Source organism: Fusarium pseudograminearum, chromosome 3 (assembly GCF_000303195.2).
Source record: "Fusarium pseudograminearum CS3096 chromosome 3, whole genome shotgun sequence".
Taxonomy (NCBI): Eukaryota; Fungi; Ascomycota; class Sordariomycetes; order Hypocreales; family Nectriaceae; genus Fusarium; species Fusarium pseudograminearum.
The window spans coordinates 7,355,286-7,369,445 of record NC_031953.1 but is presented as its reverse complement, the minus strand read 5'-3'; the positions used below and the strand labels follow the sequence as shown (position 1 = coordinate 7,369,445).

At 48.5% G+C, this 14,160-nt stretch overlaps 6 protein-coding genes across 6 annotated transcripts, besides 1 other annotated feature; 3 read left to right on the top strand and 3 right to left on the bottom strand.

Moving 5' to 3' along the window:
- Positions 1-733: 733 nt before the first annotated feature.
- On the top strand, positions 734-1,171 carry FPSE_02924 (uncharacterized protein; the record flags this gene model as incomplete). Its single annotated transcript, XM_009256043.1, has 1 exon — positions 734-1,171. The coding sequence occupies one exon, from the start codon at positions 734-736 to the stop codon at positions 1,169-1,171; it is 438 nt and encodes a 145-aa protein (XP_009254318.1).
- Positions 1,172-1,253: 82 nt separating this feature from the next.
- FPSE_02923 (uncharacterized protein) lies at positions 1,254-2,203 on the bottom strand (the record flags this gene model as incomplete). Its single annotated transcript, XM_009256042.1, has 2 exons — positions 1,254-1,984; positions 2,038-2,203. The coding sequence occupies 2 exons, from the start codon at positions 2,201-2,203 to the stop codon at positions 1,254-1,256; spliced, it is 897 nt and encodes a 298-aa protein (XP_009254317.1).
- Positions 2,204-2,776: 573 nt separating this feature from the next.
- FPSE_02922 (uncharacterized protein) lies at positions 2,777-4,515 on the bottom strand (the record flags this gene model as incomplete). The annotated part of the gene is made up of 4 exons (XM_009256041.1): positions 2,777-3,988; positions 4,041-4,064; positions 4,120-4,335; positions 4,387-4,515. 4 exons carry the CDS (start codon positions 4,513-4,515, stop codon positions 2,777-2,779), a joined length of 1,581 nt encoding a protein of 526 aa, XP_009254316.1.
- A 2,940-nt stretch (positions 4,516-7,455) lies between these two features.
- On the top strand, positions 7,456-8,775 carry FPSE_02921 (uncharacterized protein; the record flags this gene model as incomplete). The annotated part of the gene is made up of 3 exons (XM_009256040.1): positions 7,456-7,648; positions 7,707-8,491; positions 8,596-8,775. 3 exons carry the CDS (start codon positions 7,456-7,458, stop codon positions 8,773-8,775), a joined length of 1,158 nt encoding a protein of 385 aa, XP_009254315.1.
- Positions 8,776-8,983: 208 nt separating this feature from the next.
- On the bottom strand, positions 8,984-10,762 carry FPSE_02920 (uncharacterized protein; the record flags this gene model as incomplete). Its single annotated transcript, XM_009256039.1, has 4 exons — positions 8,984-9,999; positions 10,051-10,285; positions 10,339-10,501; positions 10,557-10,762. 4 exons carry the CDS (start codon positions 10,760-10,762, stop codon positions 8,984-8,986), a joined length of 1,620 nt encoding a protein of 539 aa, XP_009254314.1.
- A 1,886-nt stretch (positions 10,763-12,648) lies between these two features.
- FPSE_02919 (uncharacterized protein) lies at positions 12,649-14,113 on the top strand (the record flags this gene model as incomplete). Its single annotated transcript, XM_009256038.1, has 8 exons — positions 12,649-12,672; positions 12,768-12,986; positions 13,039-13,255; positions 13,307-13,357; positions 13,411-13,434; positions 13,485-13,592; positions 13,638-13,736; positions 13,791-14,113. The coding sequence occupies 8 exons, from the start codon at positions 12,649-12,651 to the stop codon at positions 14,111-14,113; spliced, it is 1,065 nt and encodes a 354-aa protein (XP_009254313.1).
- A 20-nt stretch (positions 14,114-14,133) lies between these two features.
- Positions 14,134-14,160: part of a repeat region that runs on past the window's edge.

Below are 14,160 nucleotides of genomic sequence, written 5' to 3'. Positions count from 1 at the left end.
GAGATGGCCGAGTTGGTTATGGCGCCAGGTTAAGGTTAACCTTAACACCAATTTCCTGGTGGAGCAATCCTCCTGGGTTCGAGTCCCAGTCTCATCAAGTTTCTTTTTTGCTATTCTAATTATCTAAATGTGAAGTTAAACACGGTACTGAAAGTGTCCCTCATCTTCTACTTCTTCTGGGATTAAACCTAGTCTCTGCAAACTTGCAACTACTCAGCAGTACCTCTGTCTTTTTAATTAATTAAGCGCTATTAGCCTCTTAATTATGATTTTAAATTTTACATATTGCATTCTTGACCTCGGAGGCTTATGTCTACTATAAATAGGTTTCTAAATGCCGTATGAGGGGACAACACTTACTGGGATTAAAGCGCTTCCTGAGCGGGGTTTCTGATAACTCATGTTACTTACCCATACCACAAGCATAGCCGCCAACATGGAACTGCGCGCTTCAAGGAACCATTTAAGAGGCTGGAAATATTAGTAATAACATATTATGTGTGAGAACTAAATCCCTATATAAGGAAATACGCTGGAGATAAATATCTCTACCGAATCTACTCTTTGTTCAGAGGAAAGCGTATCTGCTGTCTGCCGCTAAGTGCTGTCTTTATTAATACAAGACCTTTTGTGATTTTGTAAGTAATCTGCAATTCTCAAGGTTACTGCAAACTGGCGTGGTTAACACAACAACTTAGAATTGTCGCTATACTTTACTCGCTGCAAGGTAGCCATGTCAGGCGCAACCAGGTATACAGTCTATGTCGCTGTACACAAGGGCGATCCTATGGACTTCTCAAAATACAGGCATACTGGACTCTGGTTTGTGCCTGAGAATAGTGTCCCACACTACTTCTACCATGTAAGAGGCAAACCAACGGTGTTTCTGTTTGAAATGCGCAAGAACTGGGACCCTACGAGGTCTGCAAACTTTGCAAAAAAGGTTTTGGCCGGACGGATTAGCCATCCACTGACGGCCTCTGAGCTTGAGCAACATATGAGGTCTGTCACTGTGGGCAACGACGACCATGAGTTCAACTGCCAGCAGTGGGTTCAGATGGCCCTCTTGTTACTCCGTCAGAAGGGTCTTTTGACTCAAGAGCAGTACGATGCAGGAGTGGACGGGATGATTGATGCGACAATGGAGGCAGCAGACGAAGATATAGCATGATGGTGTATTTTCACGGTTTGCAATGGTAGCGTAGAAGTTCTAAACAAGGCATTCGATCTCAACAAGAACCTTCATATAGTAGCTAAGAGTTCTGCCAATGGGATATCGCAGTGTAGTCGACCAGCTCGTCATGATAGACCTCAGGGAATATATCCACAGCATACCGTCTGAAATCTTTATCAAAATTACGTTGGAAGAACTTGACATACTCCCAGTATTCTGGATACCATCCCGCATCTTCCCAATCCACTAGGCCTTGGATCTTTCCATCTTGGACCAGGATATTCCTCGGCGCCAAATCGCAATGGGAGAAAACAACTCGATGATCAGTTCGCAGCCGTCGAGAGAACGCTTCGCGTAAAAGCGGGGGCGTTGGCTCGTAGAGAGCCGTTAGCAAGAACTCGTTGAAGGCCTTCTCGTCACGACAAGGCAGAGAATGATAAGTAAAATGGACTCTGGTATCCCGGATTTCCGTGCCATCGCAAGCGCCAATAAAGTCGGTTGGGGGAGTGATAGATCTCATCTTTTCAACGATTTGCCTGATCTGCTGGGCAATGTCTTTCTTCTGATCAACAGACATGTCGGGCCACAATTTCTCGAGAGACTCCCCTGGGATATAATCCATAGTGATTCGGACCTCGCCGTCAGATGTTGTACACGTGTCACGGACGGATGGGGCTGGAATACCAGCACTGACGGCGATTTTCAACGCTTCTCCCTCACCTAGGGTTATACGTTTTCCAACCTTGACGACAGTCTTGTCGGCCTGCAGGATGACTTTACGATTGAATAATTGATGCAAGATGACAGAATCTAGAGAATTAGTTGGCGATGGAAGTTATCGGTAGGAGAAGCTTTGAACCAACCTGGCTCCATCTCGTCCTCTGGTTCGGATTCATCAGAGGACCTCGCTTGGCCTTTGGCTTTCCTCCTCTCCCTCAATTTAGCCTTGAGAGCGGGCTCGCCCGGTTGTTTTCCACGGGAGCGTGACACAGCATAGATAGCTGATGTTGTTGTTGGCGTGTCTTCCATTGTATAAGCAATGTGGTGTAGATTGAAGAAGAGAAATCATACGCAAGACAGAAACAGGTCATTCGGTATTTCCACTAGCGGGGTCCCCCGCTGTTTGCATATGTACATGCGCACGGATAACAGTGGGGTTCCACCGCGACCAATCATTTAGCCGCACCCACGATAACAGGCAGGTACAAACATCTGAGTCAGTACAATTGGAGGGTTGAGAAATATAGAAGGTTTGAAAGAGCGACAGCAGATCCGACCTAGATATCGAGAGACTGGGTAAGTCGACTCCATTGTTTTCAAAGATATTTTCCATGGATGGCAAGGCGCAGCCAAACGATGCTCCGCCGTGGTGATGGAGGCTAGTATCGGCTGCAGAAATCACAAGGTCGTGTGGCCCAATGGCAAGGCGTCTGACTACGAATCAGAAGATTCTGGGTTCGATCCCCAGCATGATCATGAGTATTGAGACAATTGATCTCATAGATAAAGATATTCCGATAAGGACTGTGTAGTTGCACCGTAAGAACACAATAATCGAGGAGTCACGCTACCTACATCAAGTCCAACATTTGTCTCATCCCCTTATCGCCATTGCCTTGTGTCAGGCTCAAGTAGTTCCTTCTCAGCATTCCTCCAACTCTCAATCACAAGGTCTCTCTTCTCCGCTGACCTCGGTGTAATCTTTGCTGGGAACTCCTCCGGCATGCAGACAAAGCCCTGCGTCAACTTATCAGGATCAGGCAGGATTGGTCTTCTCATGTCATCCAGCACAGGCTCAATATTGAACGCCCACAAAATCCGCGACATGCCCAGAAACAAACTTCGTTCCGCCACATGAATTCCAGGACAAATACGACGACCTGCACCAAAAGTGAATTGATCTCGCTTCGAGGCATCAGGGTTGGCGGCGGCGTCTGCAAGGCTTTGAAAATCATCGAGGTACCTCTCAGGGTTGAACTGTCGAGGGTTGGGATAACGTTCGGGGTCCATGTGGATTCCCCATACGTTGTTCAGTACACCAGCTCCTTTAGGGATGAGGTAGCCATTGTAGATATCGTCTTGCGTGACCGCGTGAGGGACTGCCCCTAAAATAGTCGTTGGCATCCATCGAAGAGTCTCTTTCATGCATGCACGGATGTACTGAAGACTTGACTCGTCATCCATATGGGGCATGCGCGCGTTGCCGACCACCTTGTCAATCTCATCCTGTGCCTTTCTCTGTACATCTGGGTTTAGAAGCATAGCTTGCACAAAGGCGTAGAGTGTGCTGGATGTTGTGTCTGATCCAGCCTCAAGGAGTGTTCCAGAGATATACGCAGCTTGGTCGTCATCAAATTTGTTCTTTTCCTGAGCTTCAGCCAAGCCGACACAAAAACATGGCTTGATGGTTCCATTGGCGATGTCCTGCTTTGCCTTCAGCCAATGGCTCAGATACAAATCCTTCTCTTTTTTATGAAGTTCCTTAGCTTTCTTCTGCACCGGGAGCAAGAAGTCTGGTAGTCGTCTGAGGATAGGAAAAGAATCTAGCAGAGCGGCAATGCCTGTTTGATTGATCTCTGCAAAATCGGCAAACCCATCAAATAATTGCATCAACTTGGGGTCTTGGTATACGGGTGAGCGCCAGCCAAAGACCATTGTGGTTGTGAGTGCATTAGAGTATCGTCGAATGCTTTGGAGAAATTGGTCTGGTTGAGTAACTAGCTCGTATAGCATTTGCTTGTTCTCGAGATCTTGGTATGGCACATAGCTCTTGGCTGCTGCGACGTTGAGAAGGGAATGAACAAGTTTGCGGAACTGCCGGTTTGTGTTAGCTCTTTCATCATGGCGGAGACTCTGTTGAACTCACTGATCGCCAGGTCTGACCGTAGCCCTGTGGAGGTCAACGTTAGTTGGTACAAAACGCTATCGAATGGATAATGACGAACCATCATTAGAAGTCGGAGACCACCACTACCGAGTACCTGACCAACGTACATTTCCTGTCGATCCGAGTAAAGAGCACTCTTCTTGTCCAAAAGATCTTTGACGGCCTGAGCGCTTGACAAGACGATGAATGACTTGGTTCCGAGAATGAGGCTGTAGACAGGTCCATACTCATCTGCCCACTTGCGAAATTGCAGATGAGCATCGCGCTTCGGCATCTGGACCACAGTTAAAGACGTCCGTGTTCTGGGATGAACTGAACAACTTACTAGGTGAATGTTGCCCAAGACGGGAATGGTAGGAGGTCCAGGTGGGTAGCCTTTAGGTCTCCTGCCGGTGAAGAGAAGGCGAACCAGGACAACACCCAGCGCCAGAAAGAATACTTGCAGAGTGAACATTGCTTGAGGTTTGTGTTAGCCGATGAACTGATCCATTTGCACCGTTGGAAACGACGCGTCCTCGTGCCATTTTATACAAGTACTATCCGTGATCATAACGGGCGGAAGGGTGTGGGATAGTATATCAAGGATCGAGTTAATCTTTCACATTGTATGTCTAGGGAAGATGGTCCAAGGTACTTCTCCAAATGGGGTTACGCTACGAAATGTTTTGGTGGCTGTCCCTCTCGTTATGATTCGTCTCCCACATCTACTCCGACGAGATGGTTGTGCCTCTTGACTCCACTTCCCCGCGATCTACGGTTCGCGGATCGGCTGTGAAGCCGGGACAAGATTGTGGACACACACCTTAATGCACCGAACACCTTTGTCTCCTCGACCCTGCTACCTCATTCTCTCCACATAACAGTCCGACACAATGTCAGACGTTGCTCCCGTGCCACACGCCACTTATGCATGCTCGCAATGCTCCAAGACGTACAAACGGCGCGAACATCTGCATCGCCACGCAGCCTCCCACAGCGCAGCCCGACCCTATCGATGTGGGATGTGCAACCAGTCGTATCAGAGACCCGATGTTCTTCGGAGACATTTATTGACGTGTCAAACCAAGGTTCGGACTGGATCATCACTTGTTACCAATCGTCGGGCATGTGACTTTTGTGTCCGGCAGAAGAAGGCATGTAGTAATGGCCAGCCATGCGATAATTGCCGTCGAAAGTCTGTCGATTGCTCTTACTCGTTTGATGCTGGCGCAGTGTCAAGAAGTAATGCTTCCAGCATGATAATGGACACTCAGACTTTAGCAGTGGTTGAGAGCACAGTCGAGCCTCCGACTGTGGTGTTTGGAGATGATTCACAATTTGACTATCTTGGGAACTATACGTCGGTATCGGACATGCTCGAAGGCTCGTATAGCAACCAGGATTGGCTAGATTTTGTCAATCTAACCACCGGTAATGTCCAGTTACCAGAAGGAAACAGCCAAACTCGGCTTGATAACTACAAGTTTCATTTTCTCGACAACTTCACCAGCAGAAGTGGGCTGGTAGACTCATTCGACTGTGGAACTCATGATCAGAGGATCCAGGTGGTCGAATCCATTTTGGAGAGCGAAATTTGTACTGATTCCTTTCCAAACTTGCACGATCCACTTCTCATACAAACTCATCAGATCCTGCTGAGTATCAAGGAAATAGTCACAACCAAGCCCCGTAACAGTGTGGTGGAACTTGAATGGTCCCCTATCCTGGAGCAGATATGCATGCAGTTCTTCTCTCCTCGGAATCTTCGGAATTTTCTCGCATTGTACTGGCATATCTGGCATCCCAACGTCAATTTTGTTCACAGACCTACATTTGAACCATCGAAAGCCAAGTCCACGTTGGTAGCTGCTATGGCACTGATCGGTATGTTATCTTTGTTGCAATATCTTTCCGAGTCTGACTCGAGCAGGAGCAAGTGTCTCCTCTGACACGACAGAGAACGAACAAGCCAAGATGTGGTTCAACTGTGTCGAAGAAATGATCTTCACAGACGACGACTTCTGCCGCGATCCTGAGGATGATAGAGGTGCCCCGATCTTCGATTTCGCTACGAATATCTCAAGAATTCAAGCACTCCAGGCGGCGTACATGGTATGCCTGTACCAAGGCTGGGAAGGTACTGAGGCAAGCAAGAGAAGAATCCGTCGATTCCGCTTTAGTACAGTCATATCGGTATTGCGATTCAATGTCCATACTCGAAAGAGAACGATGCACTGACAAGTGTTTAGATGGCAAGAGACTTTGGCATCATATCGGCAAAGCACCCCGATTACTCTACAATGCTTTGCGATGACTTCGACTGGGAAGGCTTTGCAGCGAGAGAGCAGCTCATAAGGTCGGATTAATAATGCTACCATTCGCTATGGGTCGGTTACTGACTTCGCGATAGGGTGTTCCTCTGGACATATCTACTCGACCACGCTTTTGTCATCTTCAACAACCTGCCTCCCAGGATGGTTATTAAGGAAATGAGTATGCATATGGCATCACCCGAGGCGGTATTTCAAGCTACTACTAGTGAAGACTGCTACCAAGAACTATGCAACTGGCAGTCCCGATCTGCGCCAATACGTAACATCACCTTTCGTCAGGTCGTAGAGATATTCTGCAAGAATCCTATCCCCAATGAGATGCAGCGATGTTTCGCTGACCTGGGACCACTGAATCTCTTTGCCGTTGTATCAGGTATGTCCTGAGTAGTCCAGGTTGGAACCTTACTAATTGGAAATGCCAGCCTTCCATGCCTTGTTGTTTCATCATCAAAACTCATTTGGCGGCCACGATCAACTCTAGGCTGTCTACAACGCACTGAGTAACTGGAAAATGGTTTGGGAAACCTATTCAGATGAGCTTTCTTTCTCTCCGCCACACGTTATGGTGGACAAACAAAATGTCTCACCAGCCGAGCTTTGGAGGAGAGTCGGGTTTATGCGACACTCCCCAGAGTACTGGCTACTTGCCAAGTTACTCGTTGATCGCCTTTCCGCACCCATTGAAACAATGACAAACCCTGAAGACGCTCTGCTTGACGCGACTACAGTAACTCAAGAGCCCATATTGGCGCGGTACGACCAGACGAGTATGCTCCAAGTGAACGACTTGATTATAGGCTTTCAAAACGTCCATATTCGTTAATAACCGCTAAAACGCTACTGGAATCCGAGATCATGAAGCCCTGTCTAGGTCCCTTCGCTGTCCCCCCCTTCCCTAGATTCCCTATGTGGAGTAGCGGAAGATCAACAAGTCAACCCCCACATGGCCTCCGACCGGCATTTCGCGACGGTAAATACTTGATTCATGCCAAGACAAAGGGGCGCAGCTTTCAGTCGTCCTTAAATGAGATGAAAGATAGTCATGCTCAAACTAGCCTTGCCTCCCCCGCATTATTCCCACCATGTCACGAACAACAACAGCACTCGTCGCACCCAACCTCGACGGGCAGTTCAAGCTTGAGCAAGTCCATCTGTACTCTTTACAGCCCGATGAAGCTCTTGTTAAAATTGATGCTTCGGGCGTATGTCACACAGATCTAGCTTGTGCTAGTGGAAAATTGCCATGTGCTAAGAACGCTGTCCTTGGCCATGAAGGTAAGTCATCGACTCGGTCATAGATGTGGGTAAAAGGTACTAATATTATTCATCATAGGCGGAGGCGTTGTTCTTGAGACAGGTTCTGATGTTACGAACGTCTCAGTAGGTGACAAGGTGCTTCTATCCTTCTCATCTTGCGGAACATGTCCTAGTTGTGTATCGAACCATCCAGCATATTGCTACAACTTCAATATCTACAACTTTGGCGGGAGGCGCGCGGATGGCTCAGCTACCATGTTCACCATGAAAGAAGGCCGAAAGCGCCCCATGCATAGCAGGTTCTTTGGCCAGAGCTCATTCGCCAGACACACCATAGTTCACCGAACAAGTCTTGTAAAGGTACCACAATCAACACCACTCGAACTCTTCGCACCTCTCGGATGCGGTATTCAGACTGGCGTCGGAGCTATCTTCAATACCCTGAATGTCAAACCTGGAAGCTCTGTCGCAGTGTTTGGGGTTGGATCAGTTGGTTTGGCGGCCATCATGGGTGCCAAAGCTCGAAAGGCGAAGACTATTATCGCCGTTGACCTTCAAACTCAACGACTTGAATTGGCAAAAGAGTTGGGCGCGACACATGGTGTGCTTGGGCCAGATCAGGAGCATATCATTGATAGCATTCAGGATATCTGTCCACCAATTGGTGTCGACTTTGCTGTCGACTGCACTGGTGTTCCAGCCATCATTGAAACTATGGTGGCAGCTCTGGGCATGAGAGGAAGGGCTGCGACTGTTGGTGCGCCTGGCGGAATGGCGACAGCTAAAATCGACATTATGAGCCATCTAACGTATGGAAAAGAATATGTTGGGTGTTCTGAGGGTGATAGTAACCCAGAGGTTGTAAGTTATTCTAAAGAAAGCCAGGTTCCATGTGATGAGATAAACACGAGCTGTCTTCCTACACTTTTGTTGATGCCAATTTACTGACTTTCACTTGATGCTAGTTAATCCCAGAATTGATCAACATGCATTCGCGTGGAGAACTGCCTCTGGAGAAGCTAGTCAAGCAGTATCAAATCGAAGACTACGAAAAGGCTTTCGCGGACATGGCAAGCGGGCGTGTGATAAAGCCTGTATTGACTTGGAAGAGTACTAAGCCGGCCCTGCCTACTAGCCATATATGAAGCTGCTTAAACAACGCTGATCTATGTTTTCTTTAAATTACTTCACTTATCACAACATCATGCGCATCATTGGAGCGAAAGATATCAATCATTATTATATCTGAGCGTTATAATAAACTGCCTCAGTGTCTATCAATCTAAAAATGCTGCATGTCATATCTCGGAGGCATTTCATCGTATCCCTTGTTCAACTTTTCGTATCTAGCTTTTAAGCCAAGAGCTTCTCAACAATGGCTTCAACAGACTGCACAACAGGGTACTTGGGCATGTTAGGCTTGTAGACAGCCTGGCACACGCCATTAAAGTCACTTCGAGCAGCCTTCTCGAGGGTAAGCTCGTCACCAGGGACACCAAGCTTGACCAACTCGCCAGACTTGTCAACGGTGTTCCAGCCAGGGCCAGCAGCGGGGTTCTTGATCCAAGCGACGAACCACTTGTGGATGGAGTCGGCAAGCTTCTGCTGGGCTGTGGTGACACCCTGAAGGGACTTGAAGCACTCATTGCCACCGTGGAAGAAGGGGACTTCGGTGCCGTGGGTAGGAGCAGTGTTGGGGGGTCCGACGACGTTGTCGTAGGCACCGAAGAAACGGTAGACCCAAGTCTTCTGCTGCTCGCTGCGGAGATCAAGAAGGTAATCGACAGGGCAGTTGAAGCGGGCGTCACCGTACTGGATACCGCTGCGAAGAGACTCGCTGGCAAAATCAGCAGGGTTGTAAGCCGAGATGAGATCAGCGTCAGGAATGTGAGCACTGTCAGCGTCAAAGGTGTTGATCCAAGAGCTAAAGTCACTGTTCTCAGCACCATAGACAAGGCTGAAGATGGTTCCCTCGCCGTTGGAAGTACCAGTCAGAAGAGGGACCTGAGAAGCGTAGCCGCCGGAAGCAAGACGGGCGGGGTAGTCAGAGAACCGAGTAATGTCGTCAATAACGGGAGTGAACCAGGTGTTGAAGGTGGAGTTGAAGTTCTTGGTCTGGAAGTCAAAGAGGTTGACGTTGCGGAGACACTCGAGTTGAGCGTTTCCAGCCTTGGGGCAGCCAACTTCCTCGGCCACAGCGTTGAGAGCCTCGTCGACGGGGGCATAAGCGGGGCCTGAGACGGCGTTGGCGCTCATCTCAACAGCACCCTTGAGGAAGGTCTTGGGGTGGTTCCATAGGTAGTGGTCAACCTGAACACCACCAGAGGAGTGGCCACCAAAGACAATGTGGTCAGGGTTACCACCGAATGCTGTACAAAGTCAGTTTCATGTGAAATTATCGGACAGCGCTGCCTGCTTACCCTTGATGTTCTTGTGGACCCAGTCAAGAGCCTTCTCAACATCCAGAATGCTAAAGTTCTGGGTGTCATTGGGCTTGGCATCTTTCAACTCGGAAGAGTGAGGTGAAGCAAAGATGCTCTCTCGGGTGTTGAAGTTGACATAGATAACTCCATTGCGGGCAAAGTTTGTGCCCTGGATCTGGGGGTTGCTGCTGGAGCCAGTGACCATGGCACCGCCATACATGTAAACGAATACCTAGGAGATGTTAGTCATTGTTCCGATCGACATGCCGTCAGAGTGGAACTTACAGGCAGGTTCTTGCCATCTTTGGGGGCCCAAATGTTGAGGTTCAGACAGTCCTCGTCTTGGCGAGTGAAAGCATCACTGCTAATAGCTTGAGGACATGTTGGTCCGTAAGCCTTGGCTGTGAAACGTCGGGTAGAGTTGGGGAGACTCTGAGGTGCCTTCCATCTGCAGGGTGTTAGTCTATCTGAACCTTATTCTGGTAATGTATTCGTGATCTTACCTGTTCTGTCCACCAGTGGATGCAGCAAAAGGCACGCCCAGGTACACAGCGTTACAGTGAGTATCGCGGAAACCCTCAATCTTTCCCTGAGGAACAGCAGCTGGGGGAAGAGGTGGGCATGGAGGGGCAGGAGGAGCTGCAACGACAGAGGAAGCAGCCAGGGTCAAACCCGTAGCCAGACTGAGGATAGTGTTATGCAGGACCATCGTGAGGTTTATCTTCTGCCAAAGGAGGTTAAGTGAGATGCGGGAAGAAGACATAAACAGGCTTTGGGCTGAAACAGAGAGGTGGATGATAGACGATTCGATGTTCCTGCTTCCTGCAAGCCATTTAAAAGAGAAAAAAGTGACGCAGTGGCGCTGAAGAATAAGGCGGAATCTCCGAAAAGGGGCGGGTTGCTAACTTATTGGAGACGTTGCAGCGGGCTTGGCAGTGGAGTCGACATCAAAGAACCCATGTTGGATGCATGGTCTTGTCAGAACCATAACCTTGCAGAGACTCAGATCAACCGCAACCACGTGGTATCAAAGGTAAATGGTTCGTCTGCTTTAGGCAGGTCTCGTTCCTCGATACTACATCAAATAATAAATACCGTAGCATTACCCAGATTTCTCAGATCTAGACTTGCCCTACAAGGTCACAGCATAACATCCAATGCTACGCAAATCCCCTGTCCGGATGAAGCGGACTTTATCGCGGCTGTCGGACCGGCGTTCTTGGGTTAGTGCCCTGATACTAAACCATTTGCAGTTTGGCAACCGGGCCAAGGTGCTGAAATAAGTTTGAGCTATCGATTGGTTTTCGAACGAACCCTGAGACATAGAAAATGTTTTATAGCGTTCTCGAACGTGCGAGAAAGAAAAAGGGGCCCCCGTCTAGTGGTGGCGTTCAATATTGCCGTTGAGTTTTGATCCTACGCTTGACACGGCTCCAGACAGAGAAAGGCCGTTCTAAGAATTCGACATCTAGCTAAAAGCATCAGTTATCACAACAGATTCCACAATCAATCTCAAACAAAGTTCATGGCATCGATGTGCCATGCGTAGGATCTGCCCCATGCCATGCTGTCGCAGATCAGTTGCATCATCTTCCCACGATCGCAAATCTTGAGGTGCAGAAAAAATGCCATTGGTAGTTCGCCGAAAGAGGCACGGATCGGCAAACTCGCCCCTGGCTTGTCCTTGCTGTTCGGCGTACTGGAGCGACTTATGTCTGGCACCTCGCTTAGATGGAACGATTCAGTTATCTTATCAAATTTCTTTAGTGCCACGGACTTTGTCCAATGACATCCTATTACCTAACACACACGGTATTTTCATACATGTGATAACTTCACTGGAATTTGAGTTCCGCATCAAGACACTAGGTTAGTTGGAGGGACGGAAAGAAATACCCGGATCATCAGAGAGGCTTGATAGGCTGTTTGCGTAACCTCACGGAGATCATCTCGTCGTGTTTCCGTGGAAGAATCTGCGCCAGGGCCCGTCGCCGCGGAAGGGGCTGAGCTAGATCGAGCGGGACTGGCTAACCGAACACGGACTCGTCATGACTTGCGAGGGTTTTCAATATTCCGCACTCGCTAAGATCTACTAGACGGAAGAGAGCACTGTCATTTGATAATTCAGTCATGATATTGGTAATAAACAGCCGAGGAACATGGTGCCCAACGCACTTAGCTTCGGCCATACGAGACCACATCCCCCAGACAGAGCACGACGGCCCTGAGCTAGTGCTGTGCCAAGTTCCATAATTGGGAGTTGTGACAGTTCGTGACAGGAACTGTTCCACTTGGCACGCATTTTGTCTTCGGGGCTAGACTGCTAGTTTCGTCCGCTGCTTTGCTCCACGACATTAACGCATTTTGGGAGCTGGAAGCGTTGCCATCACACACAATGAGCTGGCGGGAGTCTCCGAGGAATACGCTTTGACAAAACCCTCCCAGGTGGTGCAGTGGAGAATTTTAGGTGTGCATGGGTCAGGGGCCGCTACCGTAGAGCTGGGAATAATCAGTTAACTACCTGCATGCCCTCCCTCGCTTTTTTCCGTCTGAAAGTTTAAAATATTTTGTTCACCTTGGCAATTTGACGTTGCAATGGCAGAGGGTCTCGGTCAAGTGGTAAGTTTTCCTTTGGATCCCGGATCCTCGCAGTTGATGCTCCATTTCTTTGGGGTCTTTGCTTTTTTTACTGTGCTGACACCATCTTCTTTTAGGTGTCCTGGTACATCTCTACAGTGGTTGCTTGCATTTTCTTAGTCCTTCGTTTGTGGATTCGTGCCCGTAAGCTCGGGTCTCTGCAAATCGACGATGCCTTCATTATTCTGTCCGCGTGCTGTTTGATAGGCGATCTTATCATTCAGCAGCACATGTGGAATCTGGGTATGGCGAATATTCCCGGTGCGACTCCTGAACAGTTCAAGGGCATGATGCAGGTAAGCTTTGTTGGGTCTAGGTATGAGGTTTGCTTTTGTTGACTTGGCGCAGATGATCGTCCCCGGATCGATCCTATATGTAACCTCACTATGGGCTATCAAGATTGCTCTCGTCCTCTTCTACAAACGACTCGCCGCTCCTGGAACGAGACTACAGACTATTTACAACATCACACTGGGACTGCTGGTGTGCTTTTGGGCCGCCATCTTCTTCCACATCATCTTCCAATGCTTCCCCCATGACAAGCGATGGTCACAAGACCCGGCGTGTAGGTTTCACGATCACTGGGCGAAGGAACACTGACTGACAATAAGCACAGACCAATGCGATCCCAAGGAAGCTGAGAGGAATTACTGGTTGACTGTTATATGTATGTACCATCACTCATAACGATATTCCATCAACAATACTAACTTGACGCAGTAAATATCGGTACCGATATCGTCAGTAAGTATAAGCAACGGCTGCTCTTGTTGGACCTACCTAACACATCACAGCAATCAGTCTGCCCATCTCTATGGTCCTTCAACTACAGATGAAGACAAAGCAAAAGATTGGTGTCGCTGCCATCTTTGCCCTTGGTTTCCTTGTAGTTGTTGCTAGCAGTATGTTGTCTTTCCCCGAGATTTCAACTTGGCTAACCCTTGCAGTCATCCGAGCCTACTACTCCAAGAAGAACGAGACCATGTTGACATGCACTGTTTCCATGATCGAAACAGCCGTCGCCATCATCGCCACTTGTCTACCTCGTAAGTCGACACCGCGATAGCACGCAATAACACCTCACTAACCTCTCTCCCCAGCCCTACGAACCCTCTTCCTCGGACAAATGTCCTCCGCCCGAACAGGCTCCAACTACGCTGGACGCTACGAACTCTCCTCCACAGGTCGAAACCAGACACGACGAACGAACCACAGCCGTATCACCACCAATGTAATCGGTGGTACACAGAATAACGATTCACAAGATGAACTATTCAAGGAGTCAGGGATGTCAATAACTGGACGAAGTGCGGCGAGCTCGGATAAGACTCCTGGCATTACTGTCAATACGACAATCCTTATGCATCATAGTGCTGAGGATGAGGCCCGACGATCGCAAGCGAGGGTCGATCAATTTGCTTAGACTTTCCTTTTTCTACCAAGATAATAATTATAATTTTCTTTTTAAAA